The sequence below is a fragment of the Olea europaea genome, chromosome 22, assembly GCF_002742605.1.
Source record: "Olea europaea var. sylvestris chromosome 22, O_europaea_v1, whole genome shotgun sequence".
In the NCBI taxonomy this organism is placed as follows: domain Eukaryota; kingdom Viridiplantae; phylum Streptophyta; class Magnoliopsida; order Lamiales; family Oleaceae; genus Olea; species Olea europaea.
The window spans coordinates 9963254-9982019 of NC_036258.1; the positions used below are offsets into that span (position 1 = coordinate 9963254).

At 32.9% G+C, this 18766-nt stretch overlaps 1 protein-coding gene across 1 annotated transcript; it reads right to left on the minus strand.

Annotated features, from left to right (window-relative positions):
• Positions 1–4153: 4153 nt before the first annotated feature.
• LOC111371680 (pre-mRNA-processing factor 19-like) lies at positions 4154–16703 on the minus strand. The gene is made up of 18 exons (XM_022993804.1): positions 16500–16703; positions 16321–16406; positions 15439–15510; positions 15247–15309; positions 14181–14267; positions 13689–13836; positions 13483–13604; positions 13244–13360; positions 10888–10983; positions 10687–10746; positions 9331–9405; positions 6010–6114; positions 5810–5929; positions 5660–5737; positions 5480–5576; positions 5027–5078; positions 4735–4805; positions 4154–4599 (listed from the first exon to the last, which is right to left on the minus strand). Exons 1-18 carry the CDS (start codon positions 16510–16512, stop codon positions 4484–4486), a joined length of 1578 nt encoding a protein of 525 aa, XP_022849572.1. The 5' UTR covers positions 16513–16703; the 3' UTR covers positions 4154–4483.
• Positions 16704–18766: the final 2063 nt, after the last annotated feature.

Consider the following 18766-nt stretch of genomic DNA (forward strand, 5'->3'; position numbering starts at 1 on the left):
TCTTCCATATCCTATACTCTTACGTTTCATAAACTTCCCCAGGATTTGAATTTTGCTGAACTTGTTCTTCAATACAGCGGTGGGGCTCTTATCCACCTGATGTTGTTGTTGCTCTCCTGGCCGTAGTAATGTTGATTTTGAGCCATTGATTGAAAGTCTATAATTAGTGATTGAACGGTGATGGGAGTGTCTTGTATACGTATGTATAAAGAGGAGAAATGCATGCAGAAAATTATAAAAGGTATTACGTATTGGATGTTTGTATCACACATAGTAGTGTTGCACGACAATAAGGATTTTATTGCTTCACACTTATCTTTTCCTATTTACCTTCTTAAGACCATGTTTGGTGGCTTTTTAAAATTCTTGTAATGTGGAGAATACATGGAAGAGCATTACTTTGGCACAACTGTGACTAGTGGGGATACAAAAAGCGACTCCAAAGCTTATTCAGATTATTGATGTCAATTGTCAATTTGCAACACAAAAAATGTCATTTTTGTATTAAAATCTTGACTATATGCTTCATAAAAAATTTATTTGTATAATAAACCATTGCAAGAATTCACAAAATGATTTTTAATAGGCCAAATTTCACCGAAGATAATTAGTTTACTAAACTTCAATTTTACTAACCTTGTCTCATGTTGATAAGCCATTGTTTGGTGTAAATTAAAATCAGATTTGTTGTAACTTTTGATAAAAGTTGACGAAATGTATGATTGAAAAGTGTGAATCTCATAAGATGTGTCGTTAAAATGAATTGTTGACATTGAATTGAGATTTTAATTCGAACCAAACAAGGGTGTACATGTGACCATGCGCTTTCGATGTGTTTGCATGTATTTATGTCCCTACTAAATTTGTTGAGGTCAATCGAGAAGTAAGCTAATAATTTATGTTTCTTTACTTGAATAGGTGCCAACAGCTTCTACATGTTCTCAATGACTTGTTTGAACAATATTCTTAAATGAGGATGCCAATTAATCTAACTGACTAACCCTTGCTTAGAGGTGTCAACTGGGCCGTGCAAGGTTGGTAGTGAATCCAATTTTGGCATAAACTAGCCCACCAAAGGAATTTTCCTTTTAGACATTTCTTTGAAATTGTTTTTGATACATAAATTCGAGTCAGACCCAGGACGCCTGGCCCACGACACATACAGTGTCAAGCCCGGTCAGGACATAATTCGATCTCTGTTCATACTTTATGGAAAGATATCTTGAACCAGTGGACTTTGCTCTTAAAGTGGAGAAACAAACTTATATATTCAAATTAAATCTTGATGCGGATCAATTAGAAGGGGAAGAAAATTATAAACCAATTGAAAAAGAGAAGTAATAATAAGGATCTACGAAAGTGCACGACTTTCAATTCGGGTGATAAATTTACGCGAGTGAGTAAAATCCAAAATCGTTTTTTGATTCTACACTTTTTTGCTGGGTGACTTTCAGGGTCAAATTCTGTCGTTTAGGGGTTCGTTTTAGCAATTTTCTATTTAGAGTCAATTTAAAAGTAACGTTGTCATTTTACCATTTTTTTCAGTTTTATTCAAATTTATTTACAAAATTAGGCTCTCATTTTGACTAAAATTATTTTAAGGGTTTGAAACCCCTATTTTTTTAATTAATAATAATATAAATTTTTCGTTCATCAATGGATTTCAATATTTTTCACGTATAGTCAAATGAAATTTAAGCAACATCCATTCGTGTATTACGAACAAGATCATTGTATTATTATTTACATTTCTATCATGCGCCAAATCTTCAAGAAGCCCATGCATGATTTTTATATTTGGGCGACAATTAGACTTGAATTTTAAACCAATGTCTACGCCGATATCCTTTTAAACCATTATATCCGAAAATTTATGATGCTAAAGGGACAATGAATTTACTTATTTACATTAAGTCTTCAACATAATGACAATCCTAAACAATTATATGTTGAAATATTTTTGAAGAATTAGCCGTTTAAACAATAGTTTGTGTGTTGATTTAGTTAGAAATATTGAAAAGATCTTTTAGGTATAACGTTATTGTTAAAATGGCCGCGAGATGAAAGAAAGTTTGCTAACAATTTATGCTAACAAGTGAAAGAAAAGTGGTCCGGAGATGTATGCATTATTCAAAACTTTAATAAGTAAGGTTACGATAATTTTTTAAAAGTGAGGAGAGTGTGTTCAAGATTTTCCTAAACTTTAGGGGATGTACGCATTATTTAAAATAGAAATAAGGAAGGTTTATGTAATTTTATATATATATATTTTTTAAAAAGAGATGATTATAAAATTGTCAGAAACGTCAGGAAGTTATGTAGTTTGCAATTATATTCATGTTTTTATGAAAATGAAAAACAATTTTTTAAAGAGTACAAATAATATTTTCAATAGCTATAGTAATGGATCCTCGTGGGAACTTGTTAACTCGCGTGTTGGTTTATAATTAATTGAAACCACTAAAATGAGTTTTTTTTTTTCTCTGTGTTTGAAAATAAAAAAGATTTTTGAAATAGCTATTATTATTATTATTTTTTTTTTTTGAAAAATAAGTAGCTAAAAAAAATTGAAATTACGTACAAAATATTTTATTATTAGAACATGTAGTTAAAAATGAGTTTGAGAAAAAATAATTTTGTTTTAATGATTATCAAAGAGGGGTTAAACACCATACATTCTTTGTACATTTTGAATTGCATGAAATGTACCGTAGATATATTGCATTCTCATTTTATATCTTCTATTACGCTCGAGATGTATTATCATCTTCTACTTAGAGCTAGATATTAAAATATACGGTTAGATTTAAGTAATTTCAATGTTTTATGAAGATGCAAAACACTAATTTGAGGTACAAGAGGGAGTGGCCTCCTTTATCTAGAAATTACATAATTTGATAACTATGTAAATTTATATTAATTATGAAAAACTTTCCAACAAGATAAAATATTTAGACAATTGACCTTTTTTTTTTTTTTGCCAACATTATTCAACAAGAAATTGAAGGGGGGTTTGGTTTATGCTTTAGTTTTCAGTTTTCAATTTTGCATTCATTTTTAATTTTCTACTTTGATAGACCATTTTGTCAAAAACACCTTTGATTTGTTATTTTGAAAATTTATTTTTCAAAATAGAAAATTAGAAAACAAGTTTTGATTTTAAATTTTGAAAAGTAATTTTATGATGTTTTGTTCCATCAAATTTGATTATTCAATAAAAATAGAACAATTTTGTATTAATATATTATCAAGCAATACATAAATTTTAGAATTTATGAATCTTATAGCATTTTTTTCTTGCTAAAAAGGTAAAATAAAAATAAATAGCAAATTGACTTCAAAATATTGTAAATAAAAATAAGAATTAATGACCTGGACTCAAAATATTTTTATTTGTGTTCATTCAAATATATTTTTAAAATTTTTATGTAAAAATTATTTAAGAACATGAATTACTTTAATTTATTTTCTTTTAGAAATTTTTATAATTTCTCTTCTTCAGAATTTTTATTTTTCTAAATATTATTTTTTAAAATTTAAAATTTTATATTTTAAAACATTTTTAATTTTTTTTTCTTCTAGAAATTTATCAATTTTATTTTTAAAATTATTTTTCTCACAAAAAAAAATTTATTTTTCATAATTTTATGTTTTTATTTTCAATTAAAAATTTTGTTTAAATAAAATTTTATTTACACGCTTGTTTTGCACATTTATTTGTTTTTCAAAATTTTCAATGAAAATACCCAAAACGTCAAAAAATGTATTTTGAGTTTTACTTTATAATTTTATCCTTGTTTTCAAAAATATATTTTTTAAAAATACTAAACCAAACATGTTTTCAACGTTTTGCAAAATAAAAAATTTGAAAACAACTTGAAAATCGCAAGACAAGCACGTGCTAAAATTTTCAACCCAATAGACTACACATATTTAAAGATTGAGTAATGCTACATGTAATCGACAATCATAATAGCCCCCTACGTAACATACTAGTGATTGTTTTATTATCAACATGAAAATTCATTTGATTATTTCTTTTATATATATATATATATATATATATATATATATTATTAAAATCATGACACCTAAAATACCACGTATTACAACTATTATAGTTACTCAATATGAATAACGTTATTCTTAAAGATTAGTTTAAATATTTGAACTTTGATCAATTTGATCCTGTAGTTACTACAATATAAGTATAATCTATCATCAATTGTAAGCAAAACATATCACAAATCTTCGGGGGCGGGGGGAATGTACGACATTAAAAGCTAAGCATGAAAGCTACTTTAAAATAATAGAAATCGACGATACAAGAACCTGTATTTTCATCTCACCTTAAAAGCTACTTCAGATGCATTAACCTCTCCCCACCCACACTAACATCTTGCTTTCAGCTTCCATATTTTTAGCCAATGACCCTCCAAAAGCAATTGCAGGGACTGCAAAATTAGCAGTTGAAGGTGCTTTTTTACGACTCCAATGAACCATCCTCCTCGGGCAGACCAAATATTCTGAGATTTCTATCCATGGATCCTACAGCTATGTATTTTGCATCTGGGCCAAATTTTACGCTCGTCGCTTTACCTGCATCAGAAGGAAATGATTTTATGCTAAACATCGTGTCTATTTCACTTCATAAATTCTTAGAGCAAATTGCAAAGTCTCTACAGTACACCAGACCACATGTAACAGTTGAAAGAGCAAGTGGAGGGATCTTACCTGTGCCAGACAAGTCTGGAAAAGTTTTGATGCAGTTCCATTCGGTTTTGACAGTGGCAACTTGATAAACACTGACGTACCACCACACGACAAAATTAGCTTATAAATTGGCAACAAAAACGTAAACATCTCTTTAGTTAATAAAATGATAAAGCAGTCAATGATGGTGGGGGTAATAATCAAAATTATCATTTTAAGGAAAAATAGTCAAGACAAGGGAAACGGAAATAATGATAATGCCATAATCGGCGGTTGTACGCCAAACTAGTGGCAGTCTTTTTTGAATAATTACCGTATATCCGAGCCTCCCAATGCAAGGTAACTTCCGCTGTGGTCAAACTCCACTACAAATTCAGAAAGGAGAGAAGTATCAGATCAGAAGATAACATAAGTGTGTATAAGTAAAACAGCTGATCGAATCCGTGAACAGTAGTACTTTTTTCTCTGTTTCATCAATAAGAGTTGCCAAGTTCTCTGGATATCATAATCAAATTCTTATCTTTTGGAAAGCACTCAAAAGGTAATGAATGCCTTCTCTATATTTCTTTATTTTCTGAAACCTGGCATAATGTCTTGACCTGTCTTGCAATATTATGTTAGATCACTGTGACGTGTTCCTTTCAGTGCCTTATTAAGTACTGCTTGCTATCAAGAGTAAGAAATCACAATTTTCTGAAATCTTGATCTCATGCTCTCAGACACAGCATCCAATATTAGAAATGCTATATATGAGACTGGTAAACACCTGATTGTGTAGGTGTATTTTCATCATATGGAGTAAAAGTCCTAAAGTTTTTCAATTTGCGTAGATCCCAAAGCTTGACACCATCTTGAGCCGCTGTCTGGAAAATTAGAACAAAATAGTCAGAACATTGAATGCAGCATTATCAGTCACACAGTGTCTTTTCTTGGAAGGAAAACCTACAGCGAGGAAGTAACCGTTCTCTGAAAATGAAATGGCAGTTACAGCCCCGACATGCCCGTCAAATCTTGCAACATTCGTCTGCCAAAAGAAATATTAAGACTGCTAGAAGAATAGAATGAAAACAGAGACTATCAAAAGATGAAGACACACCTGACTTTTTACGTCCCAAATCTTAACAAGTGCCCCAGAGGTGCCAGTTCCAAGGATAAGACCATCAGGATGAAAAGCTGCAGCTGTGTAACCATCAGAAGAACCGGAAGTGTCTTCAACCTGCAAAAATCTTAAAGAACATTTAAACTAGAAGTAACAGAGATGTAATGAGATAAATATTCTGTCAATAGGATTGAGACCTGAGTGAGGCATAAACCAGAAGCTATTTCGTAGAAGCACCATGTGCTGTCAAGAGATGCAGTCACGAAGTAGTTAGATGTAGCATGGACTGTAACTGCTTGCACCTGTCATATTTTCACATATTACGTGGATTAGGTTAAGAGTATAAATTTTTTTTTTCTTTTTTTTATCAGTTAGATCAACTTTAGCAAGAGAACAAGCCAGGAGGTGGATCTTAAATCATCCTCCTCCTAAATGAGAACTGAGTTCAAAATGTAAAATAGGAGACGGATCAACAGATGGAGGTGACACAGACCAAGACAAGACACTAGAAAATATCTTCTTCAAATCTTTCATCATAAGTAATAATCAACCTAGGTTAATAATTTCTATAAAGTATTCCGTCTTAATTATAATTTAAAACCTTTGAATTCCAAAGTGCTCCTTTAAGTCTCAAGTCCTAAATTATGATTTCGTTCCCTCCTAATATCATCAACTAAAACTAAATCATTAGCGAACAACATGCAGTACATGAACTAATCTTGGATACATCTAGTAAGCTGCTCATTGAGAGCACAACTTGGAGGAGAACATTGATGCAAACCTATTGTAAAAGGAAATTCTATTATACGGATAATATTGATATACCTAGTAGAAATTCCTATTTTGGGGTAATACTCAATATAGCACTATCATAGAAATGCTTTTGTGTATTTCTATTCTATATAAATAAGAACTGTATGCAAAAACTGTTTCTTATTAATACTTTCCACCAATATGAAGAGATTATAATTACCATAATAGATCTCCCTGGCATAAAACCAAACCAGATATTTGAAATATTTAAATTACACTTCCGGATTCCAAAGTGCTCCTCCAAGTCATAAACTATGATTTTATTCCCTCCTGATGTCATCATCTCAAACTAAATTACCACAAATAACAAGAACCAAAGGAATTCATCCTGGATACATCTCGTAAGCTCCTCAATTACCAAAGAGAAATAGCAGAACTAGGAGTGGAACCTTGATGCAAACCAATTACAAAAGAAAATGCACTACTACTAATAATATCGATATATCCAGAAGAAATTCCTTTTTTTCCCCAAATAACCACCATAGCACTATCATAGAAATGCTATTGTATGTTTATTTTCTAAATAAATAAGCACCTTACACAAAACCTGTTTTTTTTTCAATACTTCATCATCAACATGGAAGAGGTTATGTTTTCCATATTAGATCTCGCAGGCATAAAACCTAACCAGATATTGGAGATATTTAAATTACGATTAATTTATCCTCAATCACACTATACCACAAATTCATAGGATCACTCGTACAATACGGCCTTCAACAAAATATGTCAAGCATCCAAAAGGACATTAAGGGTCTGTTCGGTAGTGATTATGAGAATTGATATTTTGATTACTAGAGAGAAAAGTGGATCCCATCTATGAGTAAATAAGTAAAAAATGACAGTTGGAATAATGAAATAACAATAAAAAAATTGATTTTTTGGTGTGAAAATTGCTACCAAACAGGGGCCAAGTAACAAATATACATATTCTAAGCGGTGTAAGTCTGATTGAAGGGCAGTGCACTAGTCACAGGATTTCAAAATAAAGCCACTTTTTATTGAAAAGAGATTGATATGCCAGATTGTCAGAATTCCATATTTCAATACACCTACCCATTCTCAGCAGATAAAGCAAAATATCTGGTTGACTGAAGAGAAAAAAATAAACAAAATTCATTAACAAGAATCGTGTGCAAGCAACCTGCACACCTTGACTTCGTTTGGGCTAACTTAGGAGCAGATAGTAACAAATGAACACATCTCAACAGGTAACTCAAGCTTCAAGCACAATCTGAAGTCATTGAATATGTCAAAATCATGAATATAACAGTAAAAACAGAGGGCAGTGCACTAGTCACAGGATTTCAAAATAAAGCCACTTTTTATTGAAAAGAGATATTGATATGCCAGATTGTCAGAATTCCATATTTCAATACACCTACCCATTCTCAGCAGATAAAGCAAAATATCTGGTTGACTGAAGAGAAAAAAATAAACAAAATTCATTAACAAGAATCGTGTGCAAGCAACCTGCACACCTTGACTTCGTTTGGGCTAACTTAGGAGCAGATAGTAACAAATGAACACATCTCAACAGGTAACTCAAGCTTCAAGCACAATCTGAAGTCATTGAATATGTCAAAATCATGAATATAACAGTAAAAACAGATGAGAATTTTCAATAATGTTCACCCAACAAGCAACCCCTGAATCAAAGGTCTTTGTCTAGTGAAGAAGTAATCTGCCAAGCCTAACAACTGTGATGTGTGATTCTCAACCTGAGAGCAAGCATTAATGCCAACTTGCCAATATACACAGTATGTAGATAGGCCTCACAACAGCCTTAACAGGGCAGAAATCAAGGACTGTTCATCTAAATATACCAACACCACCAGTAAATACAACTAAAATCAATAAATACAGTACATGGACTCCACTTAAAGCATCTAGAATGCTTGTGGGATGAAGCAATACACCAATTACCTAAATTACTGGTTACTGGTTACTGGTTACTAAGTTGCATAAAATCCATTAAAAGAATCTAGCATGCATTAAAAGAATCTAGCATGCATACTCGTCCAAGCCTCCATTACCCATTCTCCAAATTTCACAATACAATGCCGTATTAAAGGGAGCCTAACAACTGTGATGTGTGATTCTCAACCTGAGAGCAAGCATTAATGCCAACTTGCCAATATACACAGTATGTAGATAGGCCTCACAACAGCCTTAACAGGGCAGAAATCAAGGACTGTTCATCTAAATATACCAACACCACCAGTAAATACAACTAAAATCAATAAATACAGTACATGGACTCCACTTAAAGCATCTAGAATGCTTGTGGGATGAAGCAATACACCAATTACCTAAATTACTGGTTACTGGTTACTGGTTACTAAGTTGCATAAAATCCATTAAAAGAATCTAGCATGCATACTCGTCCAAGCCTCCATTACCCATTCTCCAAATTTCACAATACAATGCCGTATTAAAGGGTTCAAACTGGTGAAAAATGTTTTTGTTATTACAATAAGAAAACCGGGTTCAACATAATAAATCATCCAAATCTACCTCGATTTCAATTAAAAATATAACTCAATAAAATGTGAAGTGTTAGCTTCCAAAAAGTAAGTTTAATGCAGAATATCAATGAATGATACATAGACACAAAATTTACCTTACCAAAAGTAAAAAAGTAGTTAATAAAATCCATACAACATGAATAAGATTTGAATAAATGACCAATGAAGGTAGGATACCTCTGCAGTATGATCCTTCAAAATATGCCTACAATCATAATTTCCATTTTCGCTTCCTTGCCACAAACGAACTGTCTGCAAAGAGCATAATATAATAATGGTTTTGAAGCAAACAACTAATGAAACACTATATCAATGGGCAGTGCTGTGATATAATGGGCAGTGCTGTAACTAACAATGAAAGTAATACTGTTCCACTATGGACTGAAATTGAGAATAATGATAATCATGAAGTGCAAATCAAATCAGTATAGCATATAAATGTCCTTTTATGTCATCATGCCCATTTATATTCTTATCCATTCCTCCTCCGTCCTCCTATCCTAGTGGACCAACTTTTGATTATTATATACAGATTGGGAAGTAGAACAATACAAGCTTCTATTCAATGTAGTTAGAGAAACAATTGGTGTGTCTCTCTCCTTTCACTAACCTTTTTCCAGTCTGAGGTAATTAAATATAATGGTACCATGATTTAACTAATTTAATCTGATTATAACGTAAGGGGCTTAACAGGTAAATAAATAAACTGATGCTTTGATTTAATTCCATTGGAAAAGTCTAAATGGACAAATATATTTAGAAACCAGACATCCTTTACGGATCAGAGTATAAGACCCTTGGAAAATTGGAAACCTTTTGCAATAACATATATAGAGTTCAGCAACAAATTTATAAACAAACATGCTAAGTGTCCTATAAATGTGGCTGAGCCGGGAGAATGGCTCCATCTCAGAAAAATTCTTCAAACAAAGGATTAACACGGGATAGATTGACAAGAATGCTGGCAGATATTCCAGCAAGTAAACAGAAGTGAATAGAATAATATGCTCCATTTTTAGCTCAAGCCAATTATTACTGATTTAACAAGAGAAACCGCAAATAGGATGAAATTACACGCTTTAGTTATGAAATTCTAGATTTTAGAAATTATTTGTCAAACTGTAAAAAATGAAATCCTCTACATGAAGGTTTTCTAGTTTACAAGTGCATCCCAAGTCTTGACCAAATCACTAATTTCCAATTTTGTAGTTTAATTACTTAACTTGATGTCTAGATAGGCATTTTGTGCTCCCATAGAAAGATTATTACTTAATTTGATGTCTAGATAGGCATTTTGTGCTCCCATAGAAAGATTAGTAGGTACCCATGTAAAGAAAATGTAGAGAGGGTCTGATCAAGTGCAATCCAAATATCCAAGCAAAGCCATTAATTCCAGTTTCAAGAGTCGGAAAACATTTTGCTGGTCATATTATAAATACAATTACAGGTAACAAAATATAATGGAGCAATCAACTTTGACAGGAAATAAGTGACAAAACAGAACAAGAAATTCTTCCATGTGTAACAATTTACCTTGTCAGCAGATCCAGTAACTACTAATTCACCTTCAGCCACAAATTTCACACTTGTTACCTACAAATGACACACACACAAAAATAAAATAAATAAATAAAACGACTTTCATTGACGAAGCATAAATAAACTAATTCGAGGACAGAAAATAACATATACAACAACATGCATAAGGGAAAAAACAAAGAGAGTTCAGCAGACCTTCTTTGAATGACCATTAAGCGTAGATACTATCTGCCCTGAAGTGCGATCAAAGACTACAGCATTCGTGTCAACTCCAGCAGTCGCAATAATGTCCTAAAGAAACATGAAGATAAAGCACGCTTCTGATTATGATAAATCTAATATGCATTTAGAGTTCTAAAAGAAAAAATTCCAGGCAACAGATAATCTGGATCAATAGACCGAATTAACATATTCCAGCTAGAAAGGTCAAAAATTCCCACTAGCCCACCAACCCTGCAACCACAGAAGCAAAGGGAATGATTTTGAATGGGTACAATCCATAACAAGTGCTCTTTTCTCCTTAAAATATTCACAAGTTAACAGCAAATTATTCAGAAGCCTTTACTGGAACATGACACTTGACAATATGTTGAGCATCAGTCACCACATACGAGCACAAAAACGCTCATATAAAAAACTAATCTTGAAAGAATTAACTAATTTAACCTGTAAAAGGCACAAAGATACACCGATCCCAGATTAGGCAAACGAGAAATTGATCTACGAAATCTAACATTCTTCCAATCTAATGCAACATGTAGTCACCATGCTCACTTTGTTTCAAAGAAAAAAAGGAGGACAAACAGATACTTTAGGCTTTTTTAGCCCATTAATTTACCATTCATGGTGGGAATCAGATAACTGGAAATCTATTCTAGTGTTTGGTAAGTTTTTCTATATTAAGATAGAGGAAATGATTCCATAAAACTGTGAATTGGACAGCAAAACTTCAAGAATTTCAACCCATTTGAGATTTAGCAGTGTGATTTCTTGGTGAAGAATCTGAGATAAGGTCTTGCAATAGTGTAACTACCCTTTCTCAATTATCTACACAATGCCAATTCTCCCCATATCAAGTTCCTTTATCCTGCCCAGAAAGTCATCCCAATTTCATGCTAAATTGTCTTACACAGGAAAAATAAATAAATAAAAAAATTCAATTCACAAACTCAAGGATTATTTTAGTCCAACACATTCTCTAATTCAACTTATAAATTGAAATCACAAAACACAAACATCATCAATTGCATATAAAATCAACACGTGTTCGTCTGTGGGTGCCTGTGAGTGAGACCATATATATCTGGAGTTGAAGATATTTCCTGTTGAGAGGTGAAAACATAGTTCTTACACCCAGACTGTCCAGGTCAGTTTGGCAATTAAATTGGTCAACAACCGCCAGAACCACTCAAAGACTGATTAAGCCTATGGTTGGCCCCCATTTTCTCAAAAAACTAATTTTCGACTACACATTCTCCCATAAAATAATATTACACGTAAATAAATAAAAAAATCCTAATTTTTTAACCACACATTCTCCATAAAAATCACATTCCAAAATACACTTTAATGGAGTCCAAACAAGGGCAAAACACTGCTGGAATTACTAGTAGAACAGTACCCTGGTTGATTCATTAAAAATTACACTAATCCGAGGTTGATACGAAACCGAAATTCAATGGGTAAAGAATCACATTGACCAAAAAAAAATAAGTAAATGATTACTTAGTATTGCTATTTTGTTGAAGCGTAATACGTGAAAATTTAATAGTTGACCGACCAGTACAATAGACATATTTTGCTCGTTATTTATTAATTAATAATTTATGATATATAGAGAAAAAACATTAGGTAAGATAAAAAGTAATTCATAATAAACCATCTAAAAACACTTCTTATTTTATTCAAGAACAAAGACTTTAAAATTATTATAGTTAATAGTATTCAAAAATAACATATAATAGCAATATTTTCATATATTTTCCAAAGAATGGCCCACTGGTTGAACCGCTGACTCTGTGATCCAGTGCTTTAGACAGGTTCATGTCTAGGTTGGATCTGCTATGGAAATGGTAGAAAGGAGACAAGTCAATAGGGTTCGTGTTGGTCTTTATTGTTTTAATTGTTTATTTGACCAAATAACTTTTGTTTCATTCAGTTACCATCACCAGTTATTCTAGTCAATGATGATTATTCTACTATACAAACCACAGAATTGATTGGAGCATAATATGGGTTTGGAAGGCTTTGGATGCACAAGAATTATAATGCAAATCCAAGGCCACCCCCAACACAATCTAAAAATCCATTGGAACAGAGCACTATCACTAGTATATCACTGCTTTACAGCTGCACACTAATTCAATGCCTCCAAAGCCTATAGCTGAACTTGAAAATTAAACAGTCCCAGATCTACACCTGGAGTCGCATAACTAATGAGAATCGAGAAAAAAATTTAGAGGTAATGTGAGGGTCCTTCCAGGTGGAAGGCAATCTATTTTTTGAATGAAAAAAGATGGATTAAGAAGCAAGAAACATTACAATCCCATACCTTGGAATACTGGATGTCCAAAGATAATATGCCAGGTTTGTTTGTCCGATGCAGAGGATAACTATTAAGCTGAGTATATTTCTCCACAGCATCAATTGATGCCAATGTTGGGGGTATCTGAAATTATGCAAATACATGAAGCATGTGAGATTTGCAGGAAAGAATTTTCAATATCTAAACTATAACACACAGAAACCCCATTTCATCGAGCAAAAACTCTACATCACTAAAAGCATGACCTGTCGCTTTTTCCTTAGCTGTGAAAGAGCAGCATTACAGTCTGAAAGCTCAGAAATGATATTACTTGATATTCCAGGACGGATTCTTTTCCCATCAGGACCAATCTCATCTTCCTCCGCAGCTGCAAACGAAATAAAGTTACAGAAATCAGCAGTTGTACACAAATATTAAATAAAATTATTCCACACGCAAAGAAGTCAAGAACCTCTTTTCCCATTGCTTAAGGCAGCAGTAATAACTGCATTTGGAGCTGCTACTGAAATGGGTATCTGTCTTTCTGCCTGTGCTAGTAATGCCACCGCCTCGTCCCTTTCCTTCTTTAGCCTTGCAATAACACGACATGCAGCATCATGCTGCAAGGACAGAAACAGCCATTAGTGGCAACCAAAAACCACATCAAAAGAATGCAGCAAGCCAATAACTAAATACATACCTGTAAATTTGAAAAAGGAAAATGAAACAAAATATGGAACAGATATTAAATGAAGGCAAATGAAATAGAAATTTAATATAAGAACATTGCATGCGTATCCATGTCGTGTATACATTTTGGGTTTTAAAGAATTTTTTTGTACTGAAAGGGGGAAACAGTAAATAATAACATACCATTGGTGGAGAAGAACACAGACTTTGCCCAGAACAAAGAGAAATCACGAGAATCCATATTTCAATTAGAATTTAAGCATCTCAGTAGTACCTGATATAAGGCATGACTGAGCTCTTGCCTAGCAGTATGTAATTGTTGCTCTAATGCAAAATTGGATAGCATCAAACCATCCCATTCCTAATTTAAGAAAAAGAGTTAGAAACCAAAAAGCATCACCCAATAAACTATATACATAAATATTTTGTTTGTGAGATATCCACTCAAATTTGAAACAACTGTTTTAGGAAACTTTATACAGATGAATGAACTTTAGAAAAACCAAATCAAAGAATAAAGCAGAAAAATTCCTCCAATTTACTACTATATCCAAGAGTAAACAGAAATGAGAATCTTCTCGAAACTAACTAGATGATATGGAGTATGTAGAAGAGCGATACAGTTGAAGAGTGTCTGTTATATATTAGTACAAGTGGGACTAGCCTAAGTTGCTATAGTGGCGGATTAACAGTTCAAAGATCCATGTATTCAAAACATTGAAACTGATGCTTTTGAAGTGGAATATTAAGCATCTTTAACACAAGATATTATGATTGCTAGGATTGGTCATTGGCGTAACCGTCATAAGTCAGTATAGTTAAAGTGTTCAAATATAATTGTCATCTATACAGGCTTTGTCAGAGCTTTAGTATTTTTTATTTTTTATTTTTTATTTTTGGGGAAAAGGTGTGGTCAAAAATAGGAAAAAATTTTGAGTTTATGTGCAAAATTATTTTATTGACACGATGTGTGGTTGAAAATGATTTTCTAGAGAACGTAGCTCAAACGGGGGCATAATCTCCCAAGTGATCCATAACAAAGTAAAATAAAATGAGACTGTTAACTCCAATTCAGCAGAAGACAATAATCAAGGATAGTGACATGAGAAAACAAACATGAAACCTACTTCTTGAAGAGTGAGTGGAAATAAGTTTAGTAGCTGAGTTCCAGCAATCTAAGTATCTTGGATAGCTCAATTTAATAAAATGTTCCATACTGATTAATTATAGTTTAAAGATAGTACATCCTCTTTCAATATATACAGAAGGGGCCAAACAATGTTCAAAGCAAAGGAGAGAAAATAGCCAACAAGAAGATTCCAAGGAACAGATACACGTACAATTTGAAACATTCCCAACATCCCGGGAATACTTGCAGCCTGTACTGGTCGGGGCTTCACTATCTGCACAAAAATATCTATAAAAATAAGCTTTAAACTGCTTGCCAGTCAAAACCCACAATAAAATAATAAAAAATCCAGAAAACCAAAAAAATAAGGACACACACACACACACACATAAAGCTTGCTAACCTTCCCAGTTTGGATTGGGACAATGTCATCCAAGGTTAGGGGTTCCCCAGTAATTGGACATTTTCCATAATCCTAATGAAATTTAAAGAGGGAAAACATACAAATACACTCCTGTTAAACAAATAGAAAAATGGTAATAGCCAATAAATAGAAAAATAAGAACAATTAAGATGTTTATAATTAAAAACTAACAGAAACCTGTTTTGTCTTTTCTACTGCAAGAGAAACCACACGAAAATGTTAAAAATATGGATATAAATCCATATTATTCTACCTGATAGTTTTCGAATTTTCTATATCAATTTTCCTAAATACATAATTGTGTAATAATGTAGAACATTTCTATTTAAATTTATTTGCAATGTAATTGTATATCTTGGTCATTTACATTTTTATCTCGTTAATTTGTTTAATGGTTTCTAACATACTGAACAATTAATTTAATAAAGAAATATATCACATCTCTAACAACTGAGCTTTTTAATAAATTGGTTCAACATCTCCTAGATTCAAGTGCAGCAATCAGGCGCCTCGTAGAAAATGACTCTGGCTTGCACATGAGGGGACAAGTTGAAGATTAAATTTAAATAAATACATGTGTCAACTCATCGACTGCTCAAGTTTTAGACGAGGTAAGAGCTTTTCAGAAGTTTTCCCTTTTCGTGTTTAGCAGACCATTTTATTCTAATTCGTGTTCTTCGTTCTGATTAACTGTAACCATAAAAATCTTTTCATAAATTTTATATTTTTACTTAGATTAAGCTACAAAGTGAGAAGTATACGTCATAATTCCCACTTCAGACGATCCAAAAAAAAAACTAATTTCTAAACCTAGAAATATCGAGAGAGAGAGAGAGAGAGAGAGAGAGAGGGAGAGTGCACCGAGATGTGTCGCTCAATCAAGCGCTTCTCAAAGAGGAGACCAGACTTCTTGGAGACTACAGGTTCCTCCGGCACCTCACCGGAAACTATACAGTCACAATTAAAACGGAAGATCAGACACATCAATGAATTATGAACACCTTATGGAAAGACGTAGGAAAAAAAAGTGATACACTTACTTGAACAATTCATCGTTCACGTCTCACTTAGACTGTATGTACGCCAGAGGGGGGAGAGAGCTAGGGTTTATGCAGAAGCTCTGTTCAGTATCACACTGAGAGGGAGGAAGGAGAGAGAAGGGGGCCAAAGTATCATAAAATACTAAGTTCAAGGACTCGACTCCACTTGACACAACCCGAACCAAAAAACTCGCATGGGATACATTTGATTTGGATCCAAATTTCTAAATGTGGAAATTGGACTCGACGCATGATTTTTAACTTTTCAATTCAAAAATCATGCGATAATTTAACATTTTAATATTAATAATAATATTATAAAATTATATTTATCAAAATACCCACGGTCACCTTCCACATCCACCTCATCCGATTTCACTTTCAAATCCTAAGTCATTCTTAGTGCTTCTTTCTCTCTATCCTCTTCCTTCTCTCTTCTCACTTATATATCTCCTCTCCATCACCCCCATCCACCCATTGGAAGCCACATCGATGTTCAACACTGTGTATTGCAGCGCTCAATGATTAGCATCACGCAAAGTTACAATACCTCTATGCGCAACAAGGAGCACCACTACGTGTAGTGTACGCCACCGTGATCTAATCCAAGGTTTTTGCATAGACACTGTGATTTTTGTTGGTGGTGGTTGGAATTTTGCAAATGGTGATGATGGTTTTGATGTGGTGATCACACAAGTAGTGGTGTAAGCGGAGGTGGTGAGGTGTCGCGAAGTTCAGTTAGTGTCTGTTACGAAAAAAGTTGTGATGAGGGATGGGGCAAGGTGGTGTGATGAGGGATGAGATAAAGAGTTCTTGTGACCAATTGTTTGTGATTGATAAATAATATATGACCTAAAATATGTATTCGACAAAATTTATAATTGTGACTCACAATTTATTAAGTTGTTACCAATTAATTTGATAATTTGTGATCATTAAATAAGTTATGACTTATAAAATTTGTTATTTGTAATCGAAAAATAATATGGACCTATTAATTTGATAAATTGTGATCGATAAATAAATTATGACCTATAAAAATTGTGATTGTAACAAAGAAATAACGTGTGACCATTAATTTGATAATTTGTGATGAGTAAATAAGTTGTAATTTATAAAAATAAGGCTCAAACATGGGCTAAGTATATAGACAAACTATATACATAGTAGGGTGAAAGGCACAAAACCCAACTTTTACCCCTATTGCGGATTACAATTATATTCTTTCATTTTGACGAAATACCATCCTACATGACATTTTTGTGTGAAAGACCCAACTCCCATCCAAATCCATCGATACAGCTGTTAACTCCACTTTAGGAGGGTCAAAATGAATAATTTCTAAAAGGGCAATACGGTCTTCCCTCACCTATCCACTTCTTAAAGGTACAATGGTAAATTTTTTTACCGACTTTAAAAGGGTAAAACGATAAATTTACATTTTTTCAAATCCCCACGCTACGCTCATCTTCTTCCCAATCCCACATCCCAGTTTTGCTATATGTCTGGTTTAGTGCTAAACAATTTTCATAAGCAGATTTTTGGATCTCAATTTCTTCACTAGAATGAAACCTCGATTATGGGTCCTTTTTCCACAATAAACCCAAAAGTATTCGTTTATTTCTCTTCAAGAAATGGAATTGGAGCAGGTGGATATGGACAATAATATATCATTCAGATTACTTTTAGAATAGTAAATGGAATAATCCATAATTTAGAGAAAGATATGTATCAGAACTTATTAGAAACTTAATATTTATAACGTATCTAGAATGATTTTACTATATAATGAAAAATTTAAGAATGTTTCGACGGTGGCATCTAGTTTACTTATTTTGCAACGAGGGGACAAAGGAAATGGCTTATATGTCAGTTAGGGCAAAATCAGTACTTAGTACAGAAGCTGCAGCCTCCATTGCTTCAATAGATCAAAGACAATTTTGGCACAAAAAACATGGCATATTAAGAGGATACTTCAAGGCTCAAGGGTGTGTTAGTAATGATGTAATAAGCAATATTTTCTTTTGTGAACACTGTGTGATGTCAACAGCTTAGGCTGCATTTTATTGTTGGGTATATACAATTCTAAACTTGTTCTAGGCTATCTACATGTTAGCAGATTGCCCTTCTAGTACTACAAGACATTGGGAACTTTACTTATATTTTTTCTAACATACCCTACATTGAATAATTGTTCAGATATGAGTAGTTCATATTTATTGATAACGTTGCACAATATATAGTGCGACATTAAAAAATTGATAAAT

What these genes read in the sequence shown, in the direction of transcription:
- LOC111371680 (XM_022993804.1), bottom strand. An exon ending in CTTAAGCAATGGGAAAAGAG is followed by an intron (nt 13,605 to 13,688) that starts GTTCTTGACTTC and finishes TTTCGTTTGCAG; the next exon opens with CTGCGGAGGAAGATGAGATT. An exon ending in AGCTAAGGAAAAAGCGACAG is followed by an intron (nt 13,361 to 13,482) that starts GTCATGCTTTTA and finishes GCATAATTTCAG; the next exon opens with ATACCCCCAACATTGGCATC.